Genomic DNA, 22,169 nt, shown 5'->3' with positions numbered 1-22,169 from the left:
AAAATAGGCATATAAGGAACATACCTCAACATAAGAAGGGCCATCACATGACAAATCCATAGCTAACATCATACTGAATGGGGAAAATCCGAAAGCCTTTTCTCTAAGAACTGGAACCACACAAGGATGTCCACTGTCACCACTCCTATTCAACATGGCACTGGAAGTCCTAGCCAGAGCAATCAAGGTACAGGGGCTCATGCCTATAATCCTAGCACTTTGGGAGGCTGAGGCAGGAGGATGGCTTGAGACCAGGAGTTCAAGACCAGCCTGAGCAAGAGCAAGACCCCATCACTACTAAAAATAGCAAAATTAGCTGGGTGTGATGGTGCATGCCTGTAATCTCAGCTACTGGGGAGGCCAAGGCAGGAGGATCACTTGAGCCCAGGAGTTTGAGGTTGCAGTGAGCTATGATGACACCACTGCAATCTAGCCCGGGCGACAGAGTGAGACTCTGTCTCAAAAATAAATAAATAAAATAGAGGCTGGGCGCGGTGGCTCACGCCTGTCATCCCAGCGCTCTGGGAGGCCGAGGCGGGCGGATCGTTTGAGCTCAGGAGTTCGAGAGCAGCCTAAGCAAGAGCGAGACCCCGTGTCTACTAAAAATAGAGAGAAATTAGCTGGACAACTAAAAATATATAGAAAAAATTAGCCGGGCATGGTGGCGCATGCCTGTAGTCCCAGCTACTTGGGAGGCTGAGGCAGGAGGATCGCTTGAGCCCAGGAGTCTGAGGTTGCTGTGAGCTAGGCTGATGCCACGGCACTCACTCTAACCTGGGAAACAGAGTGAGACTGTCTAAATACATAAATAAATAAAGTAAAATAAAATAATCTGGGGAGGCCTTTGAGGGAATAGTGTTGAAGCTGAGACCCAGGCAGGGGGCGCAGTGTGTGCAGAAATCATGAAGCAAGAGACCACTACTATTATAAGGAGCACAAGGGGAGAGTTGGAGACCAGACGGGAGTCAGTTCCTGCAGAGCTGAACTTGGACTTGGACTTTATTCGAAATCAAGAGATGAGATTGTCTCACAAATCGATATCATGTGTGTTCATGGGCGCTTTTATATAGTTTTACTGTACCCGGCTATTTCTTTTGATACTTTAAGGCCATTGTTCCTCTCTCTCTCTCTTTTTTTTTTTTTTTTTTTTTTTAGGTAGCTGGCTTTACAGAAATGAAAGTGACAAGGTCCTGGTGCAGGCAGTGTGCATACAGATCAGAGGACAGATTCTGCAAAAGCTAGGTACTGTCATCTAACGTTTGCTCCTCTCAGGGCTCAGTGACAAAGTGTGGCTACAAGATTTTACCGTGGAATTTTCTGATGGTATCGGGCTAGAATTGTTAATCCCCAATTGCCTTGGTGTTGCCATCAGAAAGAGAATGACATTTAAGATTCTAGCAGTGTTACGAATATTCATAAAACAGTATATTTTTTCTATTGAGTTTTGTTGGAGAAATTCACAGTTGTATACTGCAGCTATGAACCGTAGGGTTCTAGATCTTATTCCTAGCATCTGAGCCAGTTCAGCAGGACTCCATGTGACACAGTGACATCTTACTCTAAACCTACCACGACACATTACTCATTCGTTCCTTGGGATATTCATGAATTTTTCAAGTTCATAGAAACTTCATACTACTTTAAAGTGCAAACTAAAGGGTTTGAAAAATTGTAACAGAAGGTGGCAATTATTATTCTTATAAATAATGGAAATAACTATTTATGTATAACATAGATTAATATATATTACACTTAAAAATATAATAATTCTTACTGTTTTCCAGTGAAACAGAAAAGCTGTCTGTATTAAAACAATTGGGAAAACAGATTGCTGGGAGTCGATCTAATAATCTAGCCCTGAATTTTTCTAACAGAATCCAACAAATCTTCTCTCTGTATTAGTTTTCAAAGGTATTTTCTAACACAACAGTACAGATGCCAGCTGTTCTCCTCTGTCTCTCTCTCCCCCTTTTTTTTTCCAGGAATGTGGTATGAAGCGGCAGAGCTAATATGGGCTTCCATCGTGGGATATTTGGCACTTCCCCAGCCAGATAAAAAGGTTGTTTGTCTAGCGCTTCTTTTTCTCCTTTCCTATATTTGTCTTTGGATGATTATGTCTCTGTGACACAATCAGTTTATCATTTATCTATTTCATCTACCCTACTTTTATTTATTCTACCTGAGCATAGGACCAGGGACGTTTAGTAACTTCCTTCTGTGTCTTGCTTCATCCTTGGCATATTTATAGTGTTTCTGTAACCATGTGTAATTACCCGTGTGTATATTTCTGTCTATTGGTCCATTCATCTATTTATTTTATTATATATTACTATTTAGCCTATACCTGATTTCGGAGCAAAGTCGAGATGGCCAAGTTGCTTTTATGTAAAATCATTTTTCTTGAGTTGAGTGGGCAAGGACTTCCATGAATTGTTGATGTAGCATCTTTATTCAAGAAATCAAGAAGCATGATTTGCTTTCCTACTTGACGTTTTTATTTCCTATAATTCCGTGGGAATATTCTCGTTATCTGAAGCGTCGGGTTATTACATTTTCCTGAGCTATGTCAGCAGTGTTGCTGCTACGATCCTTTTACAGCACGGATAGAATGTGAGGGCCAATTACTCAGGCCTAGGAACATGGACAAGTTAGCATTGACGATCAGTGAAACCCCACTAAGAAATAGCTGTGTTCACATTAGGTCCACGTACCCCAGGATGTGATGATCTTTCAAGCCCAGTGGCACCCAGTTTAAAAGTACCCCCAAATCAGGGTATTGATCATTCCATAATGTATATGTGTATCAAAACATCACATTGTACGCCATAGATGTGGACAATTATTGTGTGTCAATTTTTTAAAAGTATCTCCAGTGTCATAGTAATAAAAATAATAATAGGCAAATAGTTCGTACGGAGGGATAATCCATGCCTTTAGACCATGAGACAAGAGCAATAATCAATCATGAATTCTCGACCTGTGACTTGTTTGTGTTTTCCTTATAGGGCATTTCCACGTCGCTAGGTATACTGGCAGACATCTTTGTGTCCATGAGCAAGAAAGATTACGGGAAGTTTAAAGACAATCCACAAATTAGCTTGGTAATTATCATTTGTCAAAAACGTGGCGCCGAGTGACATCACCCGGAAAACTGTCAGTGTTATTCTTGGTGGTTAGTCAATGTCTTTCTCAGGAGATTGGACCTTGGGGAGCACAATGTGTCCCCTGCTAGATTAATGGGAATGATCTTGGGGACGGCTTCCATGGCGTCCTCTCTGGCTTCATTATCCCAGCAGCCAGCACGGTGCCAAACACACAGGGGTCCTTGAAAGTTACCGGCAAATGAATGAATGAATGAATCAATATCACCAGTGGGATTTTGACCTCCACTTAGTTCCTTTCAAATGATCACAAAATTCAGTTCCTAAACGTGGGCCATCTCAATGTTAGAGTGGCAATGATTTTAAAACTTTAATCACTATCTATTCAAATCAAAGCATCAGGCTCTTTTTCTTGATAACAATGGTTATTAATATTTATTTATTTTTATTTTTTATTTATTTATTTTTTTTTTTTGAGACAGAGTCTCACTCTCTTGCCCAGGCTAGAGTGCCATGGCGTCAGCCTAGCTCACAGCAACCTCAAACTCCCGGGCTCAAGCGATCCTCCTGCCTCAGTCTCCCAAGTAGCTGGGACTACAGGCATGCGCCACCATGCCTGGCTAATTTTTTCTATATATATTTTTAGCTGTCCATATAATTTCTTTCTATTTTTAGCAGAGACAGGGGTCTCGCTCTTGCTCAGGCTGGTCTCGAACTCCTGAGCTCAAACGATCCACCCGCCTCGGCCTCCCAGAATGCTAGGATGACAGGCGTGAGCCACCTCGCCTGGCCGGTTCCTAATATTTATATATGACTTTACAACTCAAAAAAGTGTTTGCATCCACATAAAACCCTACGAAATAGGTAGAAAAAAAATGTATCATTTCCATTCTAGAGAAAAATAAAATATAGTGCAGAGAAACTAAGTAATTTCTGCAGTTTACACAACCGGTAAGAGAGACGTCTAGGACTAGAGCCCAGGGTCTCTGATGGCCCAGAGAAATGGCAAAGATGTTCAACTGCTCTCCACACTGCACTGAAATGGAAGTGTTTATTGTTATTATCTATATTGCCATTTTTATTAAATATCCCAAGTGGCAACAGTATCCGTGTTCCATACTAATGAGTGTAAGCAAAAGAACTTGTACAGCTTGCTGCTAGTAATCTGAATCTAAGATGAGGGTTGTGTCCCTTGTTCATTAAAGTTGTTGCTGTTTAATATTGCAAACTTCTGGCCGGGCGCGGTGGCTCACGCCTGTAATCCTAGCACTCTGGGAGGCCGAGGTGGGCGGATCGTTTGAGCTCAGGAGTTCGAGACCAGCCTGAGCAAGAGCGAGACCCCATCTCTACTAAAAATAGAAAGAAATTATATGGACAGCTAAAAATATATATAGAAAAAATTAGCCGGGCATGGTGGTGCATGCCTGTAGTCCCAACTACTTGGGAGGCTGAGACAGGAGGATCCCTTGAGCCCAGGAGTTTGAGGTTGCTGTGAGCTAGGCTGATGCCACGGCACTCACTCTAGCCTGGGCAACAAAGTGAGACTCTGTCTCAAAAAAAAAAAAAAAAATATTGCAAACTTCTTTGCCACCCTGGACCTCCCTAACTCCTTCTCCACTTAATTTCTCTCCAGAACACTTACCATCATCGCAAATACTATGCATTTTACTTACTTTGTATATTGACCGATCCATCCCTCCCCTCAACAGATAGTAAAGCTCATTTCAGGCTCACTGTCTGCTGTCTCCCCTGTGTCTAGAACAGACCTAGCACGTGGAGCGACTCGATACATATTTCCAGAATGAGTTAGTGAATCCTAATTGCTGTGAAATCATAAATCAAAGGGCACTTTGCCGAGAGCAATGCAGACGTTATCAATCTGGCTGCAAAATGTGCAGAAATCCTATGAACAAGGAACGGCCACCATCCCCCAAAGAAGCTCATGTGAATTATTTTGCACAGGCAGGCATGATAAATAAAGTTTTGCTCATATTAGGCTGTCTCTGGGGTGTGGGTGGAGGCTGGAGGGTGTATGAGCTGCGGAAAAGGACAGTCAACGCCTGGGGTTTTTAGACCTATGTACCCTTTCTTGACACTGTTCTGAATGGGTTGGGATAATGAGCAAGGGGTCCCCTGGAATCTTAAAAGAAAAGCAAAGGAATATCATAGCCTGGTTTTTGCTACTGGATAATTAATTAGCACCCTCCCACTTTGCCTCCTGTTTGCTCACAGGGCCTGCTGAAGGAGTTTGACCACCAGTTGCTGTCGGCCGCGGAAGCCTGCAAGCTGGCAGCTGCCTTCAGCGCCTACACACCCCTCTTCGTGCTCACAGCTGTGGTAAACAGAGTCAGCCCTTCCTAGTACCTCTCCCCCGAGTGCTCCCTGATGTGACCAGGGGAAGGAGGTCTAACCCTAAAGTAGGATCTGTGCCTCCTTGTTGGCAAAGGTGATGGGACTCCACCTGTGGAAAAGTTTATCAGCCAGAATGGCGACGTCCTGGTGGGAGCTAAGTTAATCCATTCTGAGGACAGAATGTTGACTATTCTAGAGCAATGGTTCCCCAGCCTGGTGCACAGCAGAACCACCCAAGGAGCCTTTTCAAATGCCCATTTCTAGACCCACCAAATGCAAATCTCTGGGACTGGTACATAGAAATCGTTAATTTTGGAAGATTGCCCAGTTGATTCAAATGCACAGGCTGATTTGGAAACCACTACTCTATTGTTCTGACTATTAAATGAATGATGTGTTCATATATCGCAACCTTACTTGCATAGAGAAACTTATTGTGTCCATTCCCAGGTGTAGACTTTGCTAAAACTAATAATAGCAACAATAACAGATCTACCGTCTTTAATCAGAAAGTATCAGGGCTATAGTAGGGTGGTAATTGAAGCTAATTTCTTCTCCCTTCATGCCAACCAATCACTTACATCCCAGCCTCTCCTTCCGATTCAGCAAAAAGACCTCAGGTCCTCAACTCAGTGTTTGCTTGTGTGTTTTCCTTAGAATATCGGTGGCGTATGTCCACTTCCCTACAATATTTCAAATGACTGTCCTCCAGGAATGGAAAGTTTGTCCTGATTCACTTCCAGTTTCCAATTCAATGTCTGATTGTGTGTTTGGTATTTTCCCCAGAATATCCGAGGCACATGCTTGTTATCATACAGCAGTTCTAATGACTGTCCTCCAGGAATGAAAGATTTGTATCTGTCTGAAGCCAAAGAGGCCTTTGAAATTGGCCTCCTCACCAAGAGGAGAGATGAGCTTGTTACCGGAAAACAGGAGCTTCACAGTTTTGTCAAAGCTGCCTTTGGTCTCACCACAGTGCACAGAAGGCTTCATGGGGACACGGGGACAGTCTGTGCGGCCGGTCAGCTCTGTAGGGAAGCTATGGAGAAGCTGTACACTTTCAGTACTTCCTCCAGAAGTCAGGACAGAGAAGCTTTATCTCAAGAAATCATGTCTGTGATTGCCCAGGTGAAGGATCATTTACAAGTTCAAAGCTTCTCAAATTTAGATGACAGATCGTATGTTCCAGAGAGTTTCAAGTGCAGGTTGGACGAACCCATCTTGCATGGGCGAGTGGATTTCCAAACTATCCTTGAAACCTACTCACAGCACCACACTTCAGTGTGTGAGGTATTTGAAAGCACTTGTAGAGACAGCAAAAGTAAGCAGAAAGATACAAAAACAGGAGTCTGTATCACTGCTCTAAAAACAGAAACAAAAAACCTAGATACTGTGAGTACTACTCAAGACAGACCATGCTCTCAAAAAGGTACGGGAATCTCTTCCTCCCAAATGGCCAAAGATAGTCAGGAGACACTCAGAAGGGTACGAGGGAGAAACTGGGCCCATTCTGATGCATTTCGAGTGTCCCTCGACCAAGATGTGGAGGCTGAGATGGAGCCACCAGGCCACAGCAATGATGAGAGAGCTGTCTTGAACAAGTCTCTGAGTGACAGTCAGAGCTCAAGTTCATGGAGCAAGTTATCAGGATTTAGTTCTTCCACAAGCTGGGAGGAAGTGAATTATCATATTGATGATAGGTCCCCAAGAAAAGAACCTAGCAAAGAAGAACACCTGGTGGACACACAGTGTTCCACCGCCTTGTCAGAAGAGCTGGAGAAGGATAAGGAAGGCAGAGTTGTGCATTTGTTGTGTTCAGAGCTTCGTGGTCTGGCTCCCCAGGAGGACAATTCAGAGCCTTCTCAAAGCCAACTGCACAAACACATGCCCTGGACAACCGTCCATCCTCATGATACAAAAGGCACATTCTTGGCATCTGGCACAAGCCTGTTAGAAGGAGCTCCAGAAGGCATCCAGGAAGTCAGAAATGTTGGACCCAGAACTACTTCCACTCACTCCAGACCCTTCTGTGGTTCTGCTTCTTGGTCTTCTGATTCTGGTGGGCTTCAGGAAATGGTCACAAATCCTTCAGTTCAAGAAGAAACCTTTGAAATCATTGATGAGTTTCCAGAAACCAACTGTGATGCCGAAGACAGGCACAAGGAAGAGAAGGAAGAAGAAATCAATGAAAGAAGCACAGGCCCTCCATGGAAAGGTAACCCCTCCTGGGTCGACCTGGAAGGAGAAACAGCAGAAAGCACAGAAGACTTTCATATAGTCATGGACAATGCTCTGGGCCACAGTTCCATGATGGCGGCATGTAGCTCTTTCACTCCTCCTTGGCTTGTTCAAAATCCTGAGTCAGGAAAGAGTGGTGGTTCCTTTACAGAGCAGGACGTTGACCCCGATGCCTCCACTGTGGACAAGAAGGGCATTGACCCCGATGTGTCCACTGTGGACGAGAAGGGCGTTGACCCCGATGCCTCCACTGTGGACAAGAAGGGCGTTGATCCCGATGTGTCCACCGTGGACAAGAAGGGCGTTGACCCCAATGCATCCACCGTGGACGAGAAGGGCCAAGAGCTTGACAGCACAGATGTTCACTCCATGGGAGGATGTGGCTCTCATAGACTGTGTGCTCTGAGACAGCCACCTGGTCACAGTGCTGAGACCCCCAATTCCTTTGCAAGCAGTAACGTTCTCTTCCCCATCCTCAACGAGGACTGCACTACGACCGAGGAGGGAAACGAACCTGGAAACGTGCTGAATTGCAGTCAGAACTCCAGCTCCTCCTCGGCGTGGTGGCTGAGATCACCTGCGTTTTCCAGTGGCTCTTCTGAGGGGGAGAGCCCGTGGTCCTATCTGAATTCCAGTGGGAGTTCTTTTGTTTCCCTGCCGGGAAAGACAAGGCAGGAGATCCTTGAGGCTCGCACCTTGCAGCCTGATGACTTTGAAAAGCTCTTGGCAGGAGTGAGTCACGACTGGCTGTGTCAGAGGCTGGAGAACACAGGAGTTTTTAAGCCCAGCCAACTCCACCGAGCGCACAGTAAGTACAACCTTTCCCATCGGCACCGCCCCAAGAGGCATCTGTGTTCCAAAGAGCTTGTCCTGTAGGCCACTTAAAGCTCCTGGAAGACACAGCCCTAGTGTGCTTTGTGAGCTCACAGAGAAATGTATACTCTGGGGGCCTCCCTCACTCTGTGTGTGGGGGACCCCAACGGTTGCAACTAACAGAGGTTCCCCCAGGTATTGCACGTACTTAGAGGTTTGTTCTAAAGATCCATGAGGCCGTGAGGGAGACGGGATCGTGGAGGACTCGGGCACAGCCATTGTTGAGGGTCCAAAGCAGCTCCTGATGCCATCTCACCCACTCAGCACCTGTCTTCTCCATCAGTCGTCATGACCAGCCAGCTGGTTTCGAGAGTCTGGACACCATATTACCCACTCCACCTCTATCGTCTCCTTGGATTCTCTTTCCCAACCAGCTGATTTCTCTCTATTTTTTCCCCTCTTCACGTTCTAGGGGAACAAAGTTTGATCTAGTTAAATGTCATCCTTCAAGTAGGCAGAGATTTTCACACCTGTCCACCTGAGTGGTTTCTGGCCAGCCAGGGTATCAGTCAGGCGACCCCTTGCCTTAGTCCATTCATGCTGCTATCACCAAGTACTGTCAACTTGGTAGCATGTGAACGACAGAAATTCCTCAAAATTCTGGAGGCTGGACGTCCAAGATCAAGGTACCAGCAGATTTGGTGTCTGGTGAGGGCCAACTTTCTCATACATTGCAGCTTTTCTCTCTGTCCTTATATGGTAGAAGGGGTAAGGGGTCCCTCTGGGGTCTCTTTTGTAAGGGCATGAATCCCATCCATGAAGGCTCCACCCTCATGACCTAATCACCTCCCGAACCTTCCACCTGCTACCTAGCACCACCACCTTGTGGCGTTGGGCTTTCAGCATATGAATTTGGAGCAGGGGGACACAAACATTCAGATCCCCACTGTTGGAATCAGCAGTTGCTTCTTGCTTAAAGAACAGCCCAAGGTCATGGCCCGTACCAGGCAGCCTGAGCCGGGGCCACTGAGCAGTCAGTGCATCTAACCCAGCTTAGAAATGGCAGAGAAGCTGGGAGGAAGACAGGAGACTCTTGTCTCAGCCCAGAGAATCATATCCTAACGCCCTCCCGATACACAGAAGAATTACTTGAATGAGAAAAATGAGCAAAGTGCATCTCAGAAGAAACGAGCTACCTGGATTGCTAAGCACTGCTCACTAAATAGTAGCTCTCAGCTCTTGTCACCACAAACATCCCCTGGGGAGCTTTTTAAAGCTTTCGATGACTCCCCCCAGAGATTTCCATCTAATGGGTCTGGGGTGTGGATCCAAGCATCGGTATTTCCTAGGAGCCCTACAGTGATTCTGTTTAAAGCCAACGTTGAGAACTTCTGCTTCCGAGTATTCCAGTGTTTTGCCTGCCACCTTGAAGTCAGATTAAAATACAAATCAGGCTGGGCTCGGTACCGTGGGCCTGTAGTCCCAGCTGCTAAGGAGGCTGAGGCAGGAGGATTGCTTAAGCTCAGGAGCTTGAGGACAGCCTGGGCAACAACAACAACAACAACAACAACAACAAAAACACCTTGTTTTTAAAAGCAAAATTTTCTAGTAATGGGATTTCCTTACTTACTGTGAGATTCCGCAATTTTGAAATCTGATTTCCTAGAGTTGGGTAATTGCTGTACTGTTATTTATTGTTATTGTGGGCCACTTTGTGGATGAAAAACCACATTGGAAGAAGCAAGGCTGAAAGTTGCAGAAACAGGACCATTGTACCCTTCCTCCTTTCTTCTTCTTTCAATTTACCGCCCTTCCTGAGTGCATGCAAGCAGCTCACCTTCCATCTTCTTCCCAGTGTCTCCAATTGTGTCACCCAACCCTGGTCACCATCTTTCTCAGCCCACAGTCATCCCTTCTCAGTGCTGTGGGTTTGTCGGGCTTTAAGTATTTCCTCTCCTGTGTGTCCTCTCTGTTTGTCCATTATCACCACCTAGACACAGGAAGTCTTTGTCTACTTCATTTTAACTTTAACCAAAATGTTGCATTCCTTCCTTAGAGTTCATGGTGGTCTTTCCTCTCAAAGAGACGCTGTCTTGCTTAGCACTGTTCTTCCCTTCCTTAAGGTGTAACTGCCCTTACTTTTTCCTCTTATCTTTTCCTTTTTTAGTCGAGTTTGCCTCTGTGTACAGTAACTACGTTTACTCAAGTAATGTCAGAACTTTCCCAACTTAAAACAATTGAGATAAAATTAAGACATAATTCGATGATAATCTAGGATCCCTGGAGCTGCCAGGAGTCTGTCAAGTAAAATTATTTAGTTTATTTCTATCTATGTGATCTGGCATAGGTCGTAGCCTCTGTTATTTGGGATCCCTTGATAATAATATTTAATAAAAAGTTGCAAGCTTATATGACCTGTCCCAAGGTGGTCTCTGGGGGGTTCTGGTTTAAAAATTCCTTTGTTCTCTACTGATTTTATACAGACACTCTGGTTTGATTGTATCCCTTACCTTCACAAATAAGAGATTTTGGGACTCAAAGGCTATTCTATGTTGTAATTTGTAAAGCATCACATTTTGATTACCCGTCACGTGCTTTTTAATACCGTAGCGGTCACAAAAGAGGCCAACATTCGAGAAAATGTATAAAGAGGCCGCAGGTTTCAGATGAGCTGGTTTCAACTCTATTCGTGGATCGTAACATCCTTTTGAAAATAAGATCCATTTTCGTCTTATCTTTTTCCAGCTGCTCTTTTGTTAAAATATTCCAAAAAATCTGAACTGTGGACAGCCCAGGAAACTGCCGTGTACCTAGGGGACTACTTGGCTGTGAAGAAGAAAGGCAGACAAAGAAATGCTTTCTGGGTTCATCATCTTCATCAGGAAGAAATTCTGGGGAGGTATTGCTTAAAAACACGTGCGTGACTAACGTAAAACAGTTGAACTTGCCCTTCTGTTAAGGAATGACTTATGAGATTTTGAAAGGACTGAAAAGTCAGCCAAAATGTATGTTTCCAGATTTCTTCTCTTCCTCTTCATCATTCATTAATTACTAACAGTTGCCTTGTATTGGGGGCCCACATTATATCAGCTGTGCTGCTGGGTGTTTTAGACGCATGATCTCAAATCCATTAGGAAACATCATTAACCACATTGTACAGATAAGGAAAATAGAATTCCTGGACATAGGACAGGCCAGGGAGCCTTAAATACTCTCAGGAAAAAATGCTGGCAGAAAGGCTAAATTAAACTACAAAAGGCACACTTTTAAGTAAATGGGTGGGCCTGGGACAAAAAGGCAGAAAAATCCTCTGAGGCCAAGGACAAAGCGTGTCCAGGGATGTAAGTGACAACTGAAGCCTTCAAGGGTCCTTTGTAGAAGTCTGGGGTGGGGCAGAGTGAGGAAGCAGCCAGTGACAAAAGCTACACATGGAAGGAAGTGAGTTCAGAGGCCACGCGTGCAAAGCAGGGTCTCAGAAATGGCTACGTCCTCAAGGGGAAGGTTATCTTTAAAAATCCCACCCTACTGAAGCAAATGCCTAAAAAGTTTTCTGTTTGGCCTTTGTTCTTAATGAAAGCTTTAAACAAAAACTCACCTGAAAAATTAGTGCCCCAGGTAGTCCTCACTGGGTTTGAGACCTAATTTGACACCACTGTCTATTTTAAAAGGCTGTGAAGCCAAGTGTTTTAATTTAAAATTGACCCTGTTCTTTACCCAAATCCAAAGAGTGTAGGAAATAAATAGAAAGGAAGAGAAAGAGAAAGAGAGAGACAAATTGGGCAACTCTTTAGACAGTAAAAATTACATTTCTTGAAAAGTGTATTGATTATAATAATAATAGTAAACATGAAAATGTACTTACTAGGTGCCAGACCCTGTTTTAAATAATTTACATACTAATTCAATTAATCTCCACAAAGTCCTATGAGGTGGATACTATTATTATCCTCATTCTACAGATGAGGGAACCGAGTCACAGAGACGTTAAGGAACTGCCCAAAGTCACACATCTAAGCAGTGGAGCCAGGTGTTACAGGTTGAATTGTGTCTCCCAAAAATCTCTATGTTGAAGTTCCTCATACCTCAGACTGTGATGTTATTTGGAAATAGAGTCATTGAAGATGGAATTACTTAAGGTGAAGTTGTACTGGAGTAGTGTGGGCCCCTAATCCAATATGACCGGTATTTTTATAAAAAGAGGAAATTTGGAGATAGACACAGACATAGTGAGAATGCCACATGAAAACTGGAATTATTCTGCCACAAGTCAAGGAACTACCTGAATCACCAGGAGAGAGGCCTGGACCAGATCCTTTCTTAGTGTCTCCACAGGGAGCTTGGCCCTTCTGGCACTTTCATCTTGGATTTCCAGGCATCAGAACTGTAGCAGGTTCAATTTCTGTTATTTAAGCCACCAAGTTTGTGGCGCTTTGTTACAGCAGCCCTAGAAAACTAATATACCAGGATACATCATAAGAGGATTTGAGATGAGAAATAAATTGAGAATAAGAGACATGGAGAATGGAGCGAGAGGGTTCAACATACATCTGATCAGAAGAAAATAACAGGCCAAATAGAAAAGAAGCAATAATCGAATAGATAATTTCTGGTAATTTTCCAGAATTGCCAAAATATTACTAATCTTCACATACAGGGATCACAATAAATCCCAAGGAGGAGAGATAGGGAAGGGGAAAGAACTAAAAGGAAGAAGGAAAGGAAGGAAGGCAAGTAATTGTAAATCCACTATTAGTTACTTAGTAGTCAAATTTCAGAACACCAAGGAAAAAGAAATAGTCTTAAAAAGCAGTCAAAGAAAAACGATTACATACAAAGAAATGTCAGTTAGACATACAGCTGATTTCTCAGTCACAACAATGGAAGTCAGAGACAATGGAAGTAATATACTTAGTGAAACTAGCTTTCAAGGAGGAAGGCATCTGCAGATTGAAAGAAAAAAATGACTGTAACAGTTCTCCACTAAAAAAATCCTTACCAAAGAAAAATGATCCCGGAAAAATGGTATAAGATGAGAGAAGGGATGGCCCTTTCTTCCCAGACTGATGATCCTACACTCAGGGCTGGAGGTCCTCTGGCAGAATGTTCAAGAAATGCTCCAGTATGAGCACCCGTAGGGTTTGCTCTTTTGTGCACACTTCTGGCCTCAGTCAACAAAGTTCTGAATTAGTTCAAACACTCTGCAGGTCTTAGGTTGTCTCCATAGCAGAACTGCCTGAAGCACTGGTAGAATATCCCTGTTATGACAACTGCATCTCTGTAGGCTGCTTTCCAATGCCACGTAGACTCCTCTTCTGCAGTCTCCACTGTCAAATTTCCTTTCTGATCCTCAGGAGTCAGAATGACCAAAACCCATAGCCTTCTTGCATTCCATTATCACATTGGATTCAGAAAGTTCTGGAGAGAGATTTTTCTGGTGGAGGTCTGTGACTCAGGCAACTGCCTTTAATTCTCAGAGGTCACTCTGAACACAGGTGAAATTACTCATAAATTCACACCAGCTTACAGGAACAATAAACTACAGTAAACTTTAGTACTTACTGTTTCGCTCTTTTCAACACTTAATCATTTACTGCCTTGTGTCTTCCCTCTTCAACTGTGCTGTATGCCCTTGAAATATACAAATCATGTCTCACGCTTTCTGCAAGACACTCAGGACTATCACAGTGTTAGGCACATAGTAGGTGTTGATGGAAAGTAAGTATTTGTAGAAATAAAGTGATCATGAAAGCAAGGGATACAGAAGGCTTCAGATTGATTAATTGACCTGTATAGAGCCACACTGCAGGGAGTGAAAGATCTGACTCCAGAGTCCCTGTACATTCCAGTATACCACGCTGACCTCCTTGTCTTCCCAGAGATCCGGAGAGCTTCTACATTCATTAAGTGGACACTTTCCCTTTATAATCAATATCATTCTGGGGCAGCTAGCACGAGCTGTGTTCCGTTATTCAGGGGGCTTTTACAAAATTATTGGAATCATGAGATAAGTCAAAATAATTATTGACTAAGGCGGAGAAAATGTAACGTCTTTCAAGCATTTTTTGCATCTCTCCTTTGAGTTCCTTCCTCTTACTCAATGATGAGTGAGATGACTTTTGCATTTTGTTGTGTGGATTTTTTCCATTCATAGATATGTTGGGAAAGAATATAAGGAGCAGAAGGGGCTCTGGCACCACTTCACGGATGTGGAGCGGCAGATGACCGCGCAGTACTATGTGACAGAATTTAACAAGAGACTCTATGAACAGAACATTCCAACACAGATCTTCTACATCCCATCCACAATATTACTGGTAAGATTAAAGGAATCAAGGATTGGTTCAACAGGCTGTATGTGTGTATTAGATTAGATTTCTGTTACCAACCTATGTACTTCTACCATCATTCTGGTAAAATCCAATAAACCCTGTTACCAGGATCTTTCATCTACTTCATCTGCTTCATTTGCTTCCATCTGCTTAGATTTGTAATAAGTATGACCCTCTGTACCTGAAGGCATCATTGGATCTTCCCAGTCACACCTGAATATCAATTGATCTAAACACCTTTAGTAAGAAAAATTAATTATTACCATTTTACTTTCAAATAATTCTACCTGTTGGGAAGTTCCTAGATTTGGCCCAAATCTATCTTCCTGTAACTTCTATCCATGGATTACAGCTCTGCCTTCTGGGACCATTGAGACCAGTCTCTCTCCACAAAGATACCCCTTTAAATAGATCAAGACAAATATCCCCGTTGAGTTTTCTATTCTTTGGATCAAGAAAGCCCTGTTCCCCCAAATATATTAGATCCTTAGTGCATTCATACTTATAGTAATTTTTTCACTGGCCAGAGACATTTTTAGACCCATCTTTTATCACTCATTATAATAACTATTAATATCATCCATTTTGTACCTTCTTTTTTATTTTTAATTATTATGGGTCACAATAGTTGTATATCTTTGTAGGTTACATGTGACGTTTTGATACAGGCATACAATGTGTATTAATCAAATCATGGTAATTGTGGCACCCATCACCTCCAGCATTTATCATTTCTTTGTGTTCAGAACATTCCAATTCCACTTTTTTAGTTATTTTAAAGTATACCCTAACTTACTGGTGGTTATAGTCACTTTGTTCTGCTATCAAATAGTTTATTCTATCTAGTTTTGTACCTATTAACCATCCCCACTTTATTCTCCCTGCTACCCTTCCCAGCCCCTGGTGACCATCATTCTACTCTCTGTCCCCATGAGGTCAATTATTTTAATATTTAGCTCCCACGTATGAGTAAGAACATGTGAAATTTGTTTTTCTGTACTTGGCTTATTTCACTCAACATAATGTTCTCCAGTTCCATCCAGATCGTTGCAATTGGCTTTTTATGACTCTATAACACTCCATTGTGTACATGTAACACAATTTCTTTATCTATTCATCCATTGATGGACACTTAGGTTGACTCCAAATCTTGGCTCTTGTGAAGAGTGCTGCAATAGGCCGGGCGCGGTGGCTCACGCCTGTCATCCTAGCACTCTGGGAGGCCGAGGCGGGTGGATCGCTCAAGGTCAGGAGTTCGAGGCCAGCCTGAGCAAGAGCGAGACACCGTCTCTACTAAAAATAGAAAGAAATTATATGGACAACTAAAAATATATATAGAAAAAATAAGCCGGGCATGGTGGCGCATGCCTGTAGTCCCAGCTACTCGGGAGGCTGAGGCAGGAGGATCCCTTGAGCCCAGGAGTTTGAGGTTGCTGTGAGCTAGGCTGACGCCATGGCACTCACTCTAGCCTGGGCAACAAAGTGAGACTCTGTCTCAAAAAAAAAAAAAAAAGAAGAAGTCCTTGCCCATACCAATATCCTGAAGCATTTCCTCAACATTTTCTTTTAGTACTTTCATAATTCAGGCCTTAGATTTAAGTCTTCAACCCATTTTTATTTGATTTTTGTAAACGGTGAGAAATAAGGTTCTAGTTTCATTCTTCTGCATATGGATACCCAGTTTGCCCAGCACCTTTTATTGAAGAGACCTTTCCCCACTGTGTATTCTTGGCAACTTTGTTGAAGATAAGTTCACTATAGATGTGTGGATTTATTTCTGTATTCTCTCTCCTTGTTCTGTGTGTCTATTTTTATGCCAGTACCATGCTGTTTTGCTTACTACAGCTCTCTAGTATAATTATTTGTACCCTTTTTATGTCACTTGCTGTGCCAGGCATTTTATAAACATTAACCTTGGAAACAACTTCATAAAATAGGTCACATTTTACAGAAATGCTTGAGCTGATTTCCAACCCAGAGTCCCAGTGCATGATATAACTATATGTCCTGGTGAGTTAGCTTCCAGGATAGATCACTTCATGGCATAATTTTTAAGTGAGCAATATATGCCTGATAATATCTATGCCTAATAATAACTTTAGGTTCTATTATATGCCACATACAATGTTAAGCACTTTGCACAAATTTTTTAAATATAATCCTTTTAACAAACCTAAAAGGTTGTTATGATTATACCACTTTTCAGGTGAAGAAATTGAAGTGTAGAGAAGTGAAGTAACAGAGCTCTCAGGTGGCAGAGACTAGATTTAAACCAAGACCTACCCAAGTCCAAAGTCAACGGCCTTTACTATGATGCCATACTGGTTTCCATTTCTATTTTTCAGATTTTAGAGGGAAAGACAATAAAAGGATGCGTCAGTGTGGAACCTTACATACTGGGAGAATTCGTAAAATTATCGAATAACACAAAAGTGGTGAAAACAGAATACAAAGCTACAGAATACGGCTTGGCTTATGGTCATTTTTCTTACGAGTTTTCTAATCATAGAGAGGTTGTGGTTGATTTACAAGGTATGTGAAACTGGGAATTATTTTTTATTTTTGATATTACTTATATGTAAATGTGATATTTTGTAACTAGCTTGATAATCATTATTTAATAATTGTTCAGTACATAGACTACTATTTAGAATTAAATTAATTGATTCAGAAACTTTGGCCTTCTAGGTTCTTAAGTGCAGCCTTTTGACTGAATCCAAATTTTACAGAACAAATCCTTTTATTAAAAGGGGTACAACAGAAAAAGATGAAGCTTTTCTTGCCTCCTTTGGTGCTTAAAAAAGAACAATCTTGAAATCAGAAGGCCACAGGTTCCCCAGCCCTGCAAGCGGTCTCATATTTAGTGAGAATCTGGCTCATAAAACCCACAAGAGCTTTTCTTATTTCACTCAAGTGGACTTGAGTGATACAGATTCAATATTGTTGCATTTTTTCATTTTCTTTCTACTTTTCCTTTTTTTTTTTTTTTTTTTTGAAACAGAGGTCTCACTTAGTCACCAGACTAAAGTGCAGTGTAGCTCACAGCAACCTCAAACTCCTGGGCTCAAGCAATCCTCCTGCCTCAGCCTCCCGAGTAGCTGGGACTACAGGCATGTGCCACCATGCCTGGCTAATTTTTTCTATATATATTTTTAGCTATCCAGCTAATTTCTTTCTATTTTTAGTAGAGATGGGGTCTCGCTCTTGCTCAGGCTGGTCTCAAACTCCTGACCTTGAGCGATCCTCCTGCCTCAGCCTCCCAGAGTGCTAGGATTACAGGCGTGAGCCACCGCGCCCGGCCTAAGTACAAAGGTTTTTGACGAGCTGGCTCACTTCTGTATCCCCAATGCCCAAAACGATGTTGCACACGGTGTCTGTACTCAATAAAAATTTGTTGAATAAACACATGAAAATATGAGCTAATGAGTAAGGCACTAAAGCAAATTCTGAATCATCATGAAAGAAATACTCAAAACCGTGATTTTTATAATCATTCTGTACATTTATTTTTTGCTCTCTAATTCCTTGAAAATTAGTAATCTGGGTATCATATTTGACAAATATAATTGTCCAATATTTCATCCTTCTCTTTAAACCAATAATTGGGATATGCAACTGAAATTCCTTAGCGGAAATTAGCTGTATATAAACCACAGGATGACCAAGTTTTTAAAGCATCTCTTTAAGTGTGTGTGTGTGTGTGTGCATGTGTGTGTGTGTGTGCGTGTGTGTATGTGTGTGTGTGCATGTGTGTATGTGTGCGTGTGCGTGTGTGTGTATATGTGTGTATTTGAAAAAACTACTTGCCTGACATTGGTGGGGGATTTGATACTCAGGTGTGTTCATCTCTCTTGCAGGCTGGGTGACTGGTAACGGGAAAGGGCTCATCTACCTTACAGACCCCCAGATTCACTCTGTGGGTCAGAAGGATGTGACTACCAATTTTGGAAAGAGAGGAATTTTTTACTTCTTTAATAACCAGCACGTGGAGTGTAATGAAATATGCCACCGTCTTTCTCTGACTAGACCTCCCATCAAGAAACCAAACACGTCATAGACGACACGAGTTGGAATTGCGACAGACTTCAGTGACGCTCTCCAACATCAAACTCTCCTTTCCCTCCAGGCACACGAAATATGGCACAGCCTGGTCCCTTTGGGCTTGGGTGAGGCTGTGGCACTGGTTCTGGCCAATGGTTTATGAGAGGGATTGATGAGTGTCACTTCCAGCCCTGCATTTCATTGCCACCGTAAGATCCTGCAGACTCTCTTCCCTGTGCCTCAGTCACCAGGGACGCATCAGGAGGTAGCTGCTTCTGAGCTGAAGTCCCGCAGTGCAGGGACCGTGCAAAGAGCCCCAGCTGACCCCTGATGGACACAAAGCGCAAAAAAAAAAAAAAAAAAAAAAAAAAAAACCCTTTTGTTGTTTACACCATTGCAATTCGGGAGCTTTTTGTCGCTACCCATCAAGACTGATACTATTGGTGCTTTTCCTATGGATTTAGGAGTTCTTCATAGATCGAAAAATTCACATCTTTGGCCGGGCATGGTGGCTCATAATCCTAGCACTCTGGGAGGCCCAGGCAGGAGGATCATTTGAGCTCAGGAGTTCGAGACCAGCCTGAGCAAGAGCGAGACCCCATCTCTACTAAAAATAGAAAGAAATTATCTGGAAAACTAAAAATATATAGAAAAATTAGCCAGGCATGGTGGCACATGCCTGTAGTCCCAGCTACTGAGGAGGCTGAGGCAGGAGGATCAATCACTTGAGCCCAGGAGTTTGAGGTTGCTGTGAGCAAGGCTGATGCCACGGCACTCTAGCCCGGGCAACAGAGCAAGAATCTGTCTCAAAAAAATAAATAAATAAAATAACACTTTTGAGGCAATTAAGGATTTCGACTATGGACTAAGTGTTAGACAAAAGGATGACGTGATGTGTTAGAAATACTCTAGACAAAAAACAAAGGCAGGTGCAGAAGGGAAAGAAGCTTGGCTCCTCTGTGTTGAGGGTGAAGCAGGGAGGGAGGTCCGTGGGCACTCAGTGTAGCTGTCTTTCTACTTTTGTATATGTTTTTAAATCTCCGCAAAAATTTTTCTTAAATGCAAAAAAAGTCATAGAAAGGAGGAAAGACCAACAAAAGTCAGAGAATGGTTAAACAGAGATGATGAAAACCGAGACTTGTATCAAACAAACTAATTAGGGAAGAAGGCAAGGAGGAGTGGTCAAAGTGTAAAATCTTGCAGAAAAATCTAGAAAACATAGACTATTGATTGAGTGACAGACTAAGGACATGGAAGAAAGATCGCTGACAGCAAAAGAGGCCATTATTTGGCAGAGTGACCTTTGAGATGTTGCTGAACAGGAATCAGGAAACTGTGGTCCACAGGTCAAAGCCACTGTCCCCTGTTTTTGTCAATAAAGTTTTATTGAAACACGGTCTCCCACTCAGTGATGCACTATCTATGGCTGCTTTTGTGTTACAATAGCAGAGTTGAGCGCTTGTGACATAGACCGTATGCCGCAAAGTTACTCTAAAAATATTCACTATGTGGACCTTTACAGAAAAAGTCTGTAAAGCTGGGAAAACCTAACGGAGAGAGAAGCAGAAGCCACAATATCTTTTATAATCTAGTCTCAGAAGTAACACACCATCACTTTTATATCCTTTTGGCCTCGCAGACCAACCCTCGTGCAATGTGGGAGGAGACCAAAGGGACATGAATACCAGCCAGTGGGGGTCACTGAGGCCACCTTGGAGGTGACACTATCCTGCCAGCCTGAACCTGGCCTTGTGCCTCTTCCTACTCCCTAGCCCTTGCTTATTATACAGTCTGCTTAACAGCTGGTGCTTAGTGGTTTAAATAAGTAAATGAATGACTAAATGAATGCAAAACACCAATAATCATTTTTTGCATTTTAGATGATCAATAAGTGCTTATTAGCTCACTAACTCTTGCTACATAAGCTGAGAGGCAATAAGGAAAAAATGTCTGAGTTCTCCAGACTTCAGAAAACCATTCTGCAACAAGATGAGATGTGGGTAGATAAGTGGATGGATAGAAGGATGGAAATTTGGAAGAAAAAAAAATAGAATTTCCTCAGTCCCACCCCTAACTTATAAAGAGACCAATTTTGCTTTCTGGTGCTTAAACTTTTTAAATGTTCTCCCTCTATTCTTTAATGTTTATTTCTCATTGCAAAATGGATATTGAAAACTTTAAAAGTAATTCTCAGGAAAACTCCATTATCATTTTCCTAAATTGAACTAAACAATTGATTTTTGTCTTTTGCTTGCGGAGTGAGTAGAGTTGTGAAATGACAGTATTTAAAAAGCTATGTTTCAGGAGTGGCGTTCAACTTAAGGAGACTTTATCTTTGTTCCTTCAGATACTGAAAATGTCAGACTTTTGTTACTGTCTTTTCGCAGTGCTATTGTTTTGAAGATGATGTTTGCTCTATGCAGTTTGGATATACAGATGTCCTCTGCCTAAACCGTTCGGTAGAAACTAGGTGCAAATTGTAAGAAGCAAGAGAGAGGGAGAGAGAAAAAAAAAAATAAATCTCTTTATTATGGTGCATAAACCTTCAGTGTGAGAGAGCTTTGCAGCTGCACTAGGAGAAAAATGCATTCAAAAATATAATGCAAGTGTGAATAATCCTTTCTCGAATGCTGCTTGCAGACTGCCCCAGCTTTGTCAGGTGAACTTGAACCGGGCCATCAGATTTGCCCTGGTTCCCATTGCACACTCTGTCTATCACCCCGGGGCATTCACCATCTTGACTGTTGTTTAAAGAGAACAAGCAATCCATCATTGAGCCAGGGAGTCACTTTCTCATAGAAAAGTAAAATCAGCATGTGACATTACTCAGCCCTCGTGTTTTGCAGATTAAAATGATACATGGCGACTCACGTGTTACTAGGAAGATTAAGTCGGTTATCTTGTTCAGACAAAAGAATTCCCCTCCAGCAATAAAGTGGGAGCTTTACAGAAGCTAAAAACATTGGCCTCAACTCTACGGTGGTAAGACAGAGAATTTAACAAGAGAACAGAAGAAGACGGTTATTTTACATCTAAGTACCTTTTTGATTCTCTGCGTGAAATGGTACAAAGAAGAATCCATCCCAAAAGGCGAAGCTGTTAAATCTTTGTACAAGTCTCCGCTGTTTCAGATGCCAATTTTATTAGCAGAGATGGACACACAATTTATTGTCTGACTGCCCCACAATTGATTTAAATATGGTGAAATAAATGAGCAGCCGTTGGCCCTGGGGCAGTCAGCTTCCTAAGAGTAGGCTGCAAATCCTGCAGCTACAGTATCAAGTTATTAACACCA

General features: G+C 42.5%; 1 protein-coding gene across 1 annotated transcript in view; it reads left to right on the top strand.

Moving 5' to 3' along the window:
• Nucleotides 1–18,986, top strand: part of ALPK1 (alpha kinase 1) — a 45,758-nt gene extending 26,772 nt beyond the window's left edge. The window contains exons 5-14 of the mRNA XM_069459171.1: nt 1,156–1,242; nt 1,983–2,059; nt 3,006–3,101; nt 5,334–5,438; nt 6,240–7,850; nt 7,992–8,499; nt 11,250–11,403; nt 14,656–14,818; nt 17,179–17,365; nt 18,691–18,986. Of these exons, the coding sequence (XP_069315272.1) occupies nt 1,156–1,242; nt 1,983–2,059; nt 3,006–3,101; nt 5,334–5,438; nt 6,240–7,850; nt 7,992–8,499; nt 11,250–11,403; nt 14,656–14,818; nt 17,179–17,365; nt 18,691–18,890 (3,188 nt within the window). The 3' untranslated portion in view covers nt 18,891–18,986. The remainder of the gene's footprint in view (nt 1–1,155; nt 1,243–1,982; nt 2,060–3,005; nt 3,102–5,333; nt 5,439–6,239; nt 7,851–7,991; nt 8,500–11,249; nt 11,404–14,655; nt 14,819–17,178; nt 17,366–18,690) is intronic.
• Nucleotides 18,987–22,169: the final 3,183 nt, after the last annotated feature.

This window comes from Eulemur rufifrons, chromosome 26 (assembly GCF_041146395.1).
Source record: "Eulemur rufifrons isolate Redbay chromosome 26, OSU_ERuf_1, whole genome shotgun sequence".
Classification (NCBI taxonomy): domain Eukaryota; kingdom Metazoa; phylum Chordata; class Mammalia; order Primates; family Lemuridae; genus Eulemur; species Eulemur rufifrons.
The sequence above is the reverse complement of the archived record's forward strand: the minus strand, read 5'-3'. Positions and strand labels throughout refer to the sequence as shown.